Here is a 14765-nt window from a genome sequence, read left to right on the forward strand (position 1 = left end):
AAATTGAGGCTAAGAAGTTGGAGCTCTTCTCTGTCTGCATTAACAAGGACAACACACAGGTCTTTCCATCATTGTATGATTTTTTGTGTGCGCAAATGAACAAGCTTACAGACAATGTCAAATGTGATATAGCGAAGCACCTGAGTGAGTTGGTTGCCCAATTACGCAGGTACTTTCCCGAAACGGATGACACACATAACTGGTTTTGTTATCCCTTTCATGCCCTGCCTCCAGTCCACTTACCGATATCGGAACAAGAGAGCCTCTACGAAATTGCAACAAGCGAATCTGTGAAATTGAATTTAATCAGAAACCACTGTCAGATTTCTGGACTGGCCTGCGCTCAAAGTATCCTGCATTGGCAAATCGCGCTGTTAAGACACTGATGCCCTTTGCAACCACGTACCTATGTGAGTGGATTCTCGGCCCTCACTAGCATGAAAACTTAATACAGGCACAGACTATGTGTATAAAATTATTTAAGACTGAAACGCTCTCCAATAGTTATTCACAATTTTCGATGAACAAATATAGTTATATGTAAGATGGCTAAATAAAGAGTACAATTATTATTTGTGCCCTGGTCCTATAAGAGCTCTTTGTCACTTCCCATGAGCCGGGTTGTGACAACACAATCTTATGTTTTAATAAATGTATTGTATAGTGTGTGTGTGTGGCAGGCTTACAATCATGGCAAAAAAACATTTGAGAGTGCGCTGACCGTGGTGCTAGAGAGGGTACGCAGCTGGAGGTTGAATGTTTGAAGGGGTACGCGACTATAAAAAGTTTGGGAACCACTGATCTAGACTATAGTCAAACCATTTCACCTTGGAGTTACACCGTTTTATAGTATTGGCTACGGTATCTTATATTGATAAGCAGTGTTGAGCTACTGATCTCTGACTGGGCGGCAGGTAGACTAGTGGTTAGAGCATTGGACTAGTAACCGAAAGGTTACAAGATTGAATCCCCGAGCTGACAAGGTAAAAATCTGTCGTTCTGCCCCTGAACAAGGCAGTTAAACCCACTGTTCCTAGGCCGTCATAGAAAATAAGAATTTGTTCTTAACTGACTTGCCTAGTTAAATAAAAGGTCTTTTTTTTATTTTTACAGCAGACAGAAATGGATAAGTAGGTGATGAGGGGAGGTTAGGACTCACCAGTTGTTCCACCTGGCTGGCAGAGCAGAGGAACAGTCTCTCATTCAGCCCCAGGGAGGTGTAGACTGCTGTGGTATCCAGCTTCAGTTGGGTCCTGTCTATGATACAGCAAACACAAACCATTTAATACAGCTCACAGACACACCCCAACGTATCAACACTTACTGAGCGCTACACATTCTTTCAATAAAACATACCGTAATATCACATTTACATATTACAAAAACTTGACCATGTACATACACTACCGTTCAAAAGTTTGGGGTCACTTAGAAAAGTCCTTGTTTTTGAAAGAAAAGCATTTTTTTTGTCCATTAAAATAACATCAAATTGATCAGAAATACAGTGTAGACATTGTTAATGTTGTAAATGGCTATTGTAGCTGGAAACGGCAGATATTTTATGGAATATCTACATAGGCGTACAGAGGCCCATTATCAGCAACCATCACTCCTGTGTTCCAATGGCACATTGTGTTAGCTAATCCAAGTTATCATTTTAAAAGGCTAATTGATCATTTGAAAAACCTTGTGCAATTTGTGGGTTCAATTACAGGCTCAAAATGGCCAGAAACAAAAACCTTTCTTCTGAAACTCGTCAGTCTATCCTTGTTCTGAGAAATGAAGGCTATTCCATGTGAGAAATTGCCAAGAAACTGAAGATCTCGTACAACGCTGTGTTCTACTCCCTTCACAGAACAGCGCAAACTGGCCCTAACCAGAATGGAAAGAGGAGTGGGAGGCCCCGGTACACAACTGAGCAAGTGGACAAGTACATTAGTGTCTAGTTTGAGAAACAGATCAAACCCAAATGCTGATGCTCCAGATACTCAACTACTCTAAAGAAGGCCAGTTTTATTGCTTCTTTAATCAGGACAACAGTTTTCAGCTGTGCGAACATAATTGCAAACAGGTTTTTCTAGTGATCAATTAGCCTTTTAAAATTATAAACTTGTACAACATTAACAATGTCTACACTGTATTTCTGATCAATTTGATGTTATTTTAATGGACAAAAAATGTGCTTTTCTTTCAAAAACAAGGACATTTCTAAGTGACCCCAAACTTTTGAACGGTAGTGTATATAAAATCGTAACGTTATGAATAGTGTTGTATCAAGTGTATTAACACTGATAGGGAACTAAAATCTAATTTATGCTCAATCTGAAAATGTGGTCGGGGGCTTCGTATCGAGGGTGTGACACAATAGCGAAGCCTCCGGAGGCATGCAGAGACCAAATCAAGCTCCGTACCGCATCGCTATGCGCCTCTCGAATTCTGTAACGATGTAGAGGGCAACGTATAGCTCCACATTGACATGATTGGTTGACAGTAGGTGAGGGCGGGAGGTTCTGTATAAACACAACATTCGTCACATCAGTTCTGCAATGCTCCGCGAAGAGCAAGAAGTATGAATGCCGTGACTTCTGCAGAGGCCGTATCACCGTAAATGCTGCACGGACAATACAGACGATCGATTGACCATGCAGCGCTTTTATTGCATATCCTGTACAGTTGTATCTTAGAAAAGGTATTCAAATTGCTTCCAGATGACATGAAGAGCCACCCACCTCCCATGGAATTCATTTTGACCAGGACGTGGTCTCCTCCTGGGTTTACCAGCGATGACATCACTTCCTGAACAGAGGTGTTCACCGGCAGCATCAGCGTGACTGACGTATGGTCTGGCCGAAATATCTCATACAATACTAGGAAACACAGAGACATGGGAGAAGACATTTTGCATTAAAACAAAGTATAGAAACAATCATTAATACCGACCAATCTGTAAGTGCCTTTCCTGGTTACAGTGGGCTGTGAATGGTTAACCAATAGCAATAAACAGTAAAACATTTAGCCTTTTGTGTCATTATAGAAAAGGCATAGTTCAAGACATTACCATACTATTCAAGACATAGTCATTATCATGCTACGGTTGACATAACTCGTAGTAGTCTCACTGACCTTTGTCCTGTGATCTGATTGGCAGGCACTTCCCTACTGGCTCCTCACAACTGGAGAACCAGTCAAACTGATGGTGACAAATAACACACAGAGTTTAATTTTTTATGTTTTTTATGCTTTTATATCTTTTAGCTCAGGGAGGCGTTATGTGCTGTCTACTTTTCCAGAATTTCTGAGGACTCGCATTGTTCTGTTATCTCACAATCTGCCTAAGTAAAGGGGGCATGTAACGTAGTAATAACCAGAGGAGCAGAAGTACACTACATGACCAGAAGTATGTGGACACCTGCTCGTCGAACATCTCATTCCAAAATCATGGGAATTAATATAAACTTGGTCCCCCCTTTGCTGTTATAACAGCCTCCACTCTTCTGGGAAGACTGTCCACTAGATGTTGGAACATTGCTGCAGGGACTTGCTTCCATTCAGCCACAACAGCATTAGTGAGGTCGGCACTGATGTTGGGCGATTAGGCCTGGCTCGCAGTCGGAGTTACAATTCATCCCAAAAGTGTTTGATGGGGTTGAGGTCAGGGCTCTGTGCAGGCCAGTCAAGTTCTTACACACCAATCTCGACAAATCATTTCTGTATGGACATCGCTTTGTGCACGGGAGCATTGTCATGCTGAAACAGGAAAGGGCCTTCCCCAAACTTTTGCCACAAAAGTTTGCACAGAATCGTCTAGAATGTCATTGTACGCTGCTGTAGTGTTAAGATTTCCCTTCACTGGAACTAAGGGGCCCAAACCATGAAAAACAGCCCCAGACCATTATTCCTCTTCCGCAAAACTTTACAGTTGGCACTATGCATTCGGGCAGGTAGCATTCTCCTGGCATCCACCAAACCCAAGTTCGTCTGTCGAACGTTTCCACTGTTCCAGAGTCCAATGGTGGTGAGCTTTACACCACTCCAGCTGACGCTTGGCATTACGCATGGTGATTTTAGGTTTGTGTGAGGCTGCTTGGCCATGGAAACCAATTTCATGAAGCTCCTTGTGCAGTTCTTTTGCTGACGTTGCTTCCAGAGGCAGTTTGGAACCCGGTAGTGAGTGTTGCAACCGAGGACAGGCGATTCTTACACGCTACGTGCTTCAGCACTCAGCTGTCCCGTTCTTTGAGCTTGTGTGGCCTACCACTTCGCGGCTGAGCCATTGTTGCTCCTAGAAGTTTCCACTTCACAATAACAGCATTTACAGTTGACCGGGGCAGCTCTAGCAGGGCAGAAATTTGACAAACGTACTTTTTGGAAAGGTGGCATCCTATGACGGTGCCACATTGAAAGTCACTGAGCTCTTCAATAAGGCCATTCTACTGGCAATGTTTGTTTATGGAGATTGCATAGCGGTGTGCTCGATTTTAAACACCTGTCAGCAATGGGTGTGGCTAAAATAGCCAAATCCACTCATTTGAAGGGGTGTCCACATACTTTTGTATATATAGTGTATGTGTGCGTGCACAAGTTATCTTTATTGAGCATGTACTCTCGTGGACAGACTACTAAAGCATAACTTGAGAATCTGACAAAATTATGCAAGATTTTAGTTCTGGGTTAACCAAGATTATTCATTATAAGCATATTATTATTATTATTATTATAAAGTAGCTTACCCTTGCCAGTGACCCAAAACCATTTTCCAGCCTGGAAAGATATTGAAAAATACAAAAATGCTAAAATATTAGCATTAGAATCTACATGCTAGAAATATTCCCATCATCCTGGTTACAATACTTCATAATGTTAACAACGTGGCTGCTTCAGCTTCTGTCGACTGAACACTAGTCTGTCTTTTCAGCAGGAGGAGCTAGATGCCTTGTTAATTGGTTTTGGTAGACAGATAAAAAATACACTACCATAAATGTTGGGTATGTGAGCCTCTCAAAATGTGAGTACAGTACATAGAAATAAACATAACTTAAGTTTCACATTACTGAAGTCATACCATTAATATCCAATCCAACCCATGACATATAACAGGTATCTTGACCTTTGACCTCATTCATTCACCTGGTCGGTTATTCTATATGACAGACTGACTGGGTGATGTGTTCCTACTCACACTCTGGTTCTCCTCCTGTCTCTGAGCTGCTCTCTCAGCATACTGGACAGACGGGAGTCACCTGACACCTCTTTCCTCAGCGTCTGTCATGCATACAATATGTTCTATATTATCTACTTTTAAGAGCCTTATATTTGGATAAATAACATGAATATAAGACTGCTATTTTTGATCCTGTGTAGATAATCTACAGATGTAGGATCTTAATTTGATCACTCATTTGTTGCTGAGAATTTTTCTGCACAGCAGGAAATGTAAACTTGTAATGTATTCAAGGTTTACAAAGGCTTCTAATTTCCAATTTAAAATGTCAGTCTTGATTTGCCCTAACAAAAAAATGTATCAACCCCTGCAACAATTTTTTTATTAATTAATATCCACATTTTCTGTTGCTGTAGCAAGCTGTCTCAAATTAAGATCCTACATCTGTATATATCTGTACATACACATAATATCTGTGTGTGCTCATAGAGAAGCCCACTACCAAACTCACTCACCTCCAGGAAGTCAACAGCGATGGGGTCGTCTTTGAGCATCTGGCTGAACAGCGCCACCCACTGGCCAATCAGCTTCACTATCTTTTGCTTGGTGTTGAGGGCGTAGGCTGCCTTCTCCAGCTCTGAGCCCTCAGACGGCTCGGCATGGTAAGTGCACTCAAGGTTAAGGAAGGGAACCTACCCATCTGAACAACAACTTAACACAGCTATTCTAGACCTAGATCACTGTCTGAGCTCCTGTCGACTGAAGAGACACTAGTCTGTCTCTTCAGTTTGAGGAGCTGGATGCTTTGGTTAAATTATGTTAATTTGTTTAATTTATTTAGTTTAATAACATTTAAAACATTTCATTTGTTTTTGGTAGACCAATTAAAAATACTCCCACAAATGGTGGGTATGTGATCCACTTAAATCAAAATGTATTGGTCACGTACACATATTATGCAGATGTTATCGCAGGTGCAGCAAAATGCTTATGTTTGTAGGTCCAACAGTGCAGTATACCTAAGAATACAAAACAATACACACAAATCCCCCCCCCCCCCCAGCAATGTCAGAGTCCGGAATATACAGTGCATTCGGAAAGGATTCAAACCCCTTGACTTAGTTCCACATTTTGATACTTTACAGCCTTATTCTAAAATGGATTATAAAAAATCCTCAATCTAAACACAATACCCCATAACGTCAATGGGATTTTTTATTTTTATTTTTTTTATGTCTGCAAATGTATTATAAATAAAAACAGAAATACCTTATTTACATAAGTATTCAGACCCTTTGCTATGAGACTGGATATTGAGCTCAGGTGCATCCTGTTTCCATTGTTAATCCTTGAAATGTTTGATTGTGTCACGCCTGCTCCCACTCTCCCTCCCTGGCACGCGAAGGCGCCAGGCTCCCCAGCATTACGCACTCCCGCCACCATCAGTATGCACACCTGCCCTTCCCCGCCACGCGCGTCAGCGATTATTAGACTCACCTGGACTCAATCACCTCTGTCATTACCTCCCCTATATCTGTCTGGTTCCACACTTTATTCACTGTGCAGCATTAATTGTCATATGTGCTTGTTTACCCGTGTGCTGATGCTGTTCCTGGTTTGTTGCCTGTCTGTTTTGTATTAAATATCAACTCCCTGTACCTGCTTCTCATCTCCAGCATCGGTCCTTACAGAATGCTGCAGCCATCTAACGAAGTATCAGGGAGTGCTGGCGTTCCGGTTGGTGGTGACGTCGGTTCCGGGGGCCGACACCGATGGAACCGGTGGTGCCTAAGCCAGCTTGTCGGGCTGTCAAGCCCTAGTTGGCTCGAGAGGTTCTTGCCCTGGTTGGCTCAGAAGGCGCCCATCCCACGTCGGGCCTCAGCCAGATTGTCAGGTTTTTACGCCACAGCCGGATCATCGGGCTTCCACGCCGCAGCGGGATCGACAAGCGTTCACGCCTCAGCCGGATCGTCAGGCTCCTATGCCTCTGCCGGTTCGTCGGGAGTTTACGCCCAGCCGGCTTGCCCAGCGCCCGTGCCTCGGCTGTCAGACTTGCCCAGGTGGGACGCCGGGTGGCGCCCCTAGAGGGAGGGGTACTGTCACGCCTGCTCCCGCTCTCCCTCCCTGGCGGGCGAAGGCGCCAGGCTCCCCAGCATTACGCTATCCTGCCACCATCTGTACGCACACCTGCCTTCCCCCATCACGCGCATCAGCAATTATTGGACTTACCTGGACTCAATCACCTCTGTCATTACCTCCCTTATATCTGTCTAGTTCCCCGCTGTATTCCCTGCTGCAGCATGAATTGTCATATGTCCCCGTTTATCCGTATGCTGATGCTTTTCCTGGTTTGTTGCCTGTCTGTTCCGTATTAAATGTCAACTCCCCGTACCTGCTTCTCATATTTAGCGTCGGTCCTTACAGATTGGAGACTGTGGTAAATTCAATTGATTGCACATGATTTGGATACAGGATTATGTTGAGGCAAAGATCTGGGGAAGGGTACCAAAACATTTATGCAGCATTGAAAGTCCCCAAGAACACAGTGGCCTCCATCATTCTTAAATGGAAGAAGTTTGGAACCACCAAGACTCTTCCTAGAGCTGGCCGCCCGGCCATACTGAGCAATCGGGGGAGAAGGGCCTTGGTCAGGGAGGTGACCAAGAACACGATGGTCACTCTGACAGAGCTCTAGAGTTTCTCTGTGGAGATGGGAGAACATTCCAGAACACTCCACCAATCAAGCCTTTATGGTAGAGTGGCCAGACAGAAGCCACTCCTCAGTAAAAGGCACATGACAGCCCGCTTGGAGTTTGCCAAAAGGCCTCTCAGACCATGAGAAACAAGATTCTCTAGTCTGATGAAACCAAAATTAAACTCTTTGGCCTGAATGCCAAGCGTCACGTCTGGAGGAAACCTGGCACCATCCCTATGGTGAAACATGGTGGTGGCAGCATCATGCTGTGGGGATGTTTTTCAGCGGCAGGAACTGGGAGACTAGTCAGGATCGAGGGAAAGAAGAACGGAGCAAAGTACAGAGAAATCCTTAATGAAAACCTGCCCCAAAGTGCTCAGTAACTCAGACTGGGGCGAAGGTTCACTTTCAAACAGCACAACGACCCTAAGCTCACAGCCAAGACAACGCAGGAGTGGCTTCGGGACAAGTCTCTGAATGTCCTTGAGTAGCCAGCCAGAACCTGGACTTAAACCTGAATGAACATCTCTGGAGAGACCTGAAAATAGCTGTGCAGCAATGCTCCCCATCCAACCTGACAAAGCTTGAGAGGATCTGCAGAGAAGAAGGGGAGAAACTCCCCAAATACAGGTGTGCTAAGCTTGTAGCATCATACCCAAGAAGAATCAAGGCTGTAATCGCTGCCAAAGGTGCTAAAAACAAAGTACTGAGTAAAGGCTCTGAATACTTCTGTAAATGTGATATTTCCATTTCTTATTATGAGGTATTGTGAATAGATTGAAGAGAAAAAACAAACAATTGAATCAATTTTAAAACAAGGCTGTAACGTGGAAAAGTCAAGGGGTCTGAATTCTTTCCGAATGCACTATATGACCAGTGTTCAATGACTATGTACATAGGGCAGCAGTCTCTAAGGTGCAGAATAGAGTACCGAGTGGTAGCCGGCTAATAACAGTGACTAAGTTCAGGGCAGGGCACTGGGCGGAGGCCGGTTAGTGGTGACTATTTAACAGTCTGATAGGAGCTGGAGATAGAAGCTGTTTTTCAGTCTCTCGATCCCAGCTTTGATGCACCTGTACGGTCTCCGCCTTCTTGATGGTAGCGGAGTGGACAGGCCGTGGATCAGGGGCCAAAACAAATTTCTGTTTTGCCTTCTTCACCTGTGTGGATGGACCATTTCAGGTTGTCAGTGATTTGCATGCCGAGGAACGTGAAACCTTTCACCCTTTCCATGCCGAGGAACGTGAAGCTTTTCACCCTGTCCACTGCAGCCCAGTTGATGTGGATGGGGGTGTGCTCTCTCTGCTGTCTCCTGAAGTCCACAATCAGAGCCTTCATTTTGTTGACGTTGAAGGAGAGGTTATTTTCCTGGCACCACTCCGCCATGGCTGTCTTGTCATTGTTGTTAATCAGGCCTACCACTGTTGTATCGTCAGCAAACTTGATGATTGAGTTGGAGACGTGCATGGCTACGCAGTCATGGGTGAACAGGGAGTACAGGAGGGGGCTGAGCATGCACCCTTGTGGGGCCCCCGTGTTGAGGATCAGCGTGGCGGAGGTGTTGCTGCCTGGGGTTGGCCTGTCAGGAAGTCCAGGACCAAGTTGCACAGGTCGCGGGTTCAGACCCATGGCTCCAAGCAAAGTGATGAGCTTGAAGGGCACTATGGTGTTGAAGGCTGAGCTGTAGTCAATGAACAGCATTCTTACATAGGTATTCCTCATGTCCAGATGGGATAGGGCAGTGTGCACTGCGATGGCGATTGCGTCATCCGTGGATCTGTTGGGGCGGTATGCAAATTGAGAGCTCACAGTCCTCATGAACGGCGGTGGCCCACGTTGGCGGCTCTGTGTTTTCCTCAAATAAGGTGTTTAGGTCGTCCAGGAGCGAGTCGTCGGTTTCCGCGACATGATTGGCTTTCCCTTTATAAGGACAAATTGTTGTCTCTTTATAGAGACATAATGTAAATGCTAGATTCTAGTAGATTTCGGAGGTGGAACTGCGTTAGAGCTGTCAAAAGTGTCAAATCCACAAGTGGCTCCTTGCTTTATCTTATCACGGACACTACTATTGGATGCAACAAAACCACCAATTTTTTATAATCTGACAAATCCCATGCAGCCATGTTAGAAGTTCATGCATCTGTGTTACAAGTTCAAGCACTTGAATGCGTGATATTCTATGTTCTACACCTCGATTAGACTGATAATCTATAAGTCCCCCCCATCCAAATTAACATGAAAACATGCATTAGCCTGTTTGGGCTGCAGGGGCAGTATTGAGTAGCCAGATAAAAGGTGCCCATTTCAAACGGCCTCGTACTCAATTCTTGCTCGTACAATATGCATATTATTATTACTATTGGATAGAAAACACTCTCTAGTTTCTAAAACCGTTTGAATTATATCTGTGAGTGAAACAGAACTCATTCTGCAGCAAACTTCCTGACAGGAAGTGGAAAGTCTGAAATTGAGGCTCTGTTCCAGGGGCTGCCTATTAAATCCCTTGTTATTTATTAGTTTAGATGCACTTCATACGTCTTCCACTAGATGTCGACAAGGAGTGAGAGAAGAAATGGACTGTGTAACTTGATCTGGACTCGAATTACAGCTCATGGAATGACGTATCCTCCATTTCCTGTTTTCAGGCAGGCGCGAAGAGAGACATGGATTTGCCTTCTGTTTAGCTGCCGTTATGGAAGACTAATATCTCCGTCTTTGATTTTATTTGATACATGTGACCATATCATCGTAAAGTATGTTTTTTCAATATAGTTTAATCAGATTATTGAAATTTTTTCGGGAGTTTTGCCGTGTTCCGTTCTCTTCCGTTTGTTGACATGGAGAGATCCATGCCACTTGGCAATCGTGCGTGCTAAATGAAGAGGGAAAGTGTCCGTTCTAATTCCAAACAACGACTGTTCTGGACAAAGGACACCTTGTCCAACATTCTGATGAAAGATCAGCAAAAGTAAGAAACATTTTATGATGCTATTTCATATATCTGTCGAACATGTTGTACTAGTCGTGGGCGGCCAACGTTTGGGTACTCTAGCTATACCGAAGCTGCATATCGTAATGAAGTTATTTTTTAGAATTCTAACACTGCGATTTCATTAAGAACTAATGGATCTATCATTTCCTATACAACATGTATTTTTTAGTTATGTTTATGAATAGCTATTTGGTCAGAATATGTGTGTCAGAAAAAGTGTCAGGAAAAATCCGGACGTAGTGGGAAAAAGTAGCTAAGTTAGCACACGGCGTAACCATTGATTTCAGCTCTAAATATGCACATTTTCGAACAAAACATAAGTGTATGTATAACCTGATGTTATAGGACTGTCATCTGAGGAAGAATATCAAGGTTAGTCAAAAATTATATATCTTTTGCTTGTTTGTTACGATCGCTTACTTTTGCTACTGGGAAATGGCTTGTCTTTCTGGCTATTGTGCTAAGCTAATATAACGCTATATTGTGTTTTCGCTGTAAAACACTTGATAAATCAGAAATATTGTCTGGAATCACAAGATGCCTGTCTTTCAATTGCTGTACACTATGTATTTTTCAGAAATGTTTTATGATGAGTATTTAGTTATTTGGCGTTGGTGTCTGTAATTTTTCTGTCTGCTTTCGGTGCAATTTCTGATTGTAGCTGCAATGTAAACTATGATTTATACCTGAAATATGCACATTTTTCGAACAAAACATAGATTTATTGTATAACATGTTATAAGACTGTCATCTGATGAAGTTGTTTGTTGGTTAGTTTGGTTGGTTCTTGGTTAGTTAGATTGGCTTTGTGCATGCTACCTGTGCTGTGAAAAATGTCTGTCCTCTTTTGTATTTGGTGGTGAGCTAACAAATATACGTGGTGTTTTCGCTGTAAAACATTTTAAAAATCGGACATGTTGGCTGGATTCACAAGATGTGTACCTTTCATATGCTGTATTGGACTTGTTAATGTGTGAAAGTTAAATATTTAAAAAAATATATATTTTGAATTTCGCGCCCTGCACTTGAGCTGGCTGTTGTCATAAGTGTACCGACGTCGGGCTGCAGCCATAAGAAGTTTTTAACCTACACTTTCTGTTACCGTTTTGAGCTTCTAACGCGGTAGGTATAATAAGGAAAGGGATAGTTTGTGACATACAAGCTCAGCCCATAGGGGCAGCAGGTAGCCTAGTGGTTAGAGTGTTGGGCCAGTAACCGAAAGGTTGCTAGATCGAATCCCGAGCTGACAAATAAAAAATCTGTCGTTCTGCCCCTGAACAAGGCAGTTGGCTGTTCCTAGGCTGGCATTGTAAATAAGAATTTGTTCTTAACTGACTTGCTTAGTTAAATAAACGTTAAATAAAAACATTTAAAATACTGCAGTTACACTGCCAAAACATCTGCTATAAGGATGTCTGCCAATGCCGGTTAACACTTGAACTGATTGAATTGAGGCATAGTAAATAAAAATAAACACAACAACTTACGGCATTGTCATCATTATCACACCTACATCATCATAAAGGATATTGCTGTTGTAGGGCCGGGCAGAGCTGGCTGGAGGGCATGAAGACCCTGTGGGTCAGTAGGAAGTCGCTCACGCAGGGATCTGTAGGCACACAGACATAACACACTAACAACACATAACACACTAACAAGGCCTAATGGCATTATGTGTCTCTCCCGCAGTCCCCGTGCTTCCTACCTGAAAAACACAGGAACAATTTGAGTCATCTGATGTTGGCTTTTAGCGGAGATATAATATATAGCCAGGAATGTGACTGACCTGATTCTGCCTGTTGTTTTCTGTCTTTGTTGGCTGTTTCATGTGAATGACCCAAACAAACAGTTCCCATAAAACTATCTTTAAAGTTTGGCTGAGGATTCAGAGGTGAAGCTACTGTATGTTCATCCTGGTCACCAGATTGTTCACTATAGTGTGTCTTAAAAGAGGTACTCCTGTTCTTTGAACATAAAACAGTGGGAGTATGTCAGTGGTCAACTGACATAGAGGGGCCCAGCCACTATAGTAGAGAGATGTTTGGACTAAGGCAAGCCATACAGCATCATACCTATAGCATAATACCTACAGTATCATACCTATAGCATCATACCTATAGCATCATACCTATAGCATCATTGCCATTAGTATCCAACTTCACTGTCTCAAGCAGGTGTTCTAGGATCTTCTCTGGTGTTCCAGACATCACCGTATACCTGTGTGTTTGTGGGAGAGAGAGACAGAGAGAGAGCAAAAGAGATAGAAAGGGAAGACAGGAAGAGGAAGAGAGTATAGGTAGGTGTGTAGAGAGCAACAGGCAGACACTTTACTAAAGAGGCAGTCAGCATCACCAGCATCACATTCATTAAACCCAATGTTTGTTAAAACACTTGAGGTGAGATAAAGTGCAGTCCATTCAACTGAACAGGGTTGAAATCCATTTCTGTGTTGAATCAACAATAGGTGAGCCGGTAACTGCAACAATTAACAACACTGTCCACAAAAATGGTACTGAAACGTGTTACACTCTACAGCAAAGAAATGTGTTTACATGACATTGGATTAATAACGCCTTGGATGAGTGTGTTCATTAAGGTTGAATGATGAATCTAAAAGTGCTTGTTTAACTGTTGTTATACAGTATGCTGTATGAGAGGTGTGCGTGCCTTACTTGCTGATGTTTCCTGTCCCTCCCTGATTGGTCGACTCAGCCTTCTCCAGCACCAGCACAGCTTTCCCATGTTCCTCCAGACGCACAGTGTTAGCCTCCACATCCTGAAACACAGTCATACAGACTATCTACTTACACACATACTGTATGAATGCACACAGGAACAGTACACATCAGTATGAATACGATATGTACACAACATCAGGTTGTGACCAAACCCACCTTGAGGACGCGTATGAAGTCCTGTTTGTCGACTCGTAGGAAGTGGCAGTTGTCCTCTCTCAGGATGATGGTGGCTGCTCTGGGAGCATCGTTCACCAGGGCCAGCTGCCCAAAGTCTTCTCCCTCATGTAACGTCGTCACCAGGCCCTGCATCACATACACGCACGTACACACACAAGGTATAACTATGTAACTGTAAGTACAGTGTGAATAGAATTCAAAATTAGTATCCACATATTTATCAAAAGTGTGTATACTAAAGAATTGTAAACAAGTAAGATACTTGGGGTAATGGCCTTACCTTTCCATGTGTGATGACATTGACTGAGCCCTTCCAGATGATGTACCAGGAAGTACCTTTGTCTCCCTGACTGAACACTGAGAAACACAGAGACACATAATCAGGATTAATCACACCAGTCTCTCTCTCTCACACATCAGCATCTAAGTCAATCATCTTCACAGGTAATGATGTCCCAAAGGGCACTAAGTCAATCATCTTCACAGGTAATGATGTCCCAAAGGGCACTAAGTCAATCATCTTCACAGGTAATGATGTCCCAAAGGGCACTAAGTCAATCATCTTCACAGGTAATGATGTCCCAAAGGGCACTAAGTCCATCATCTTCACAGGTAATGATGTCCCAAAGGGCACTAAGTCCATCATCTTCACAGGTAATGATGTCCCAAAGTGCACTAAGTCAATCATCTTCACAGGTAATGATGTCCCAAAGGGCACTAAGTCCAGTGGTGGGAAAAGTCATCAATTGTCATACTTGAGAAAAAGTAATGAAAACTTAATAGAAAATTACTCAAGTAAAAGTGAAAGTCACCCAGTAAAATACTACTTCAGTAAAAGTCTAAAAGTATTTGGTTTTAAATGTACTCAAGTATCAAAAGTAAAAGTATAAATCATTTCAACGTCCTTATATTAAGCAAACCAGACGGCACAATTTTCTTGGTTTTTATTTTATTTACGGATAGCCAGGGTCACACTCCAACACAGACATCATTTACAAACAA

The 14765-nt window shown here is 43.0% G+C and overlaps 1 protein-coding gene across 1 annotated transcript in view; it reads right to left on the minus strand.

The window, feature by feature from the left end:
• Positions 1-14765, minus strand: part of LOC120059261 (rap guanine nucleotide exchange factor 3-like) — a 39775-nt gene that overhangs the window by 9256 nt on the left and 15754 nt on the right. The window contains exons 8-18 of the mRNA XM_039008169.1: positions 14044-14120; positions 13743-13889; positions 13521-13624; positions 12977-13065; positions 12379-12457; positions 5677-5827; positions 5180-5262; positions 4731-4761; positions 3124-3190; positions 2730-2867; positions 1160-1257 (exon numbers count right to left, since the gene is read on the minus strand). Coding sequence (XP_038864097.1) covers positions 1160-1257; positions 2730-2867; positions 3124-3190; positions 4731-4761; positions 5180-5262; positions 5677-5827; positions 12379-12457; positions 12977-13065; positions 13521-13624; positions 13743-13889; positions 14044-14120 — 1064 coding nt within the window. The remainder of the gene's footprint in view (positions 1-1159; positions 1258-2729; positions 2868-3123; positions 3191-4730; positions 4762-5179; positions 5263-5676; positions 5828-12378; positions 12458-12976; positions 13066-13520; positions 13625-13742; positions 13890-14043; positions 14121-14765) is intronic.

This window comes from Salvelinus namaycush, chromosome 14 (genome assembly GCF_016432855.1).
Source record: "Salvelinus namaycush isolate Seneca chromosome 14, SaNama_1.0, whole genome shotgun sequence".
NCBI classification, from domain to species: Eukaryota; Metazoa; Chordata; class Actinopteri; order Salmoniformes; family Salmonidae; genus Salvelinus; species Salvelinus namaycush.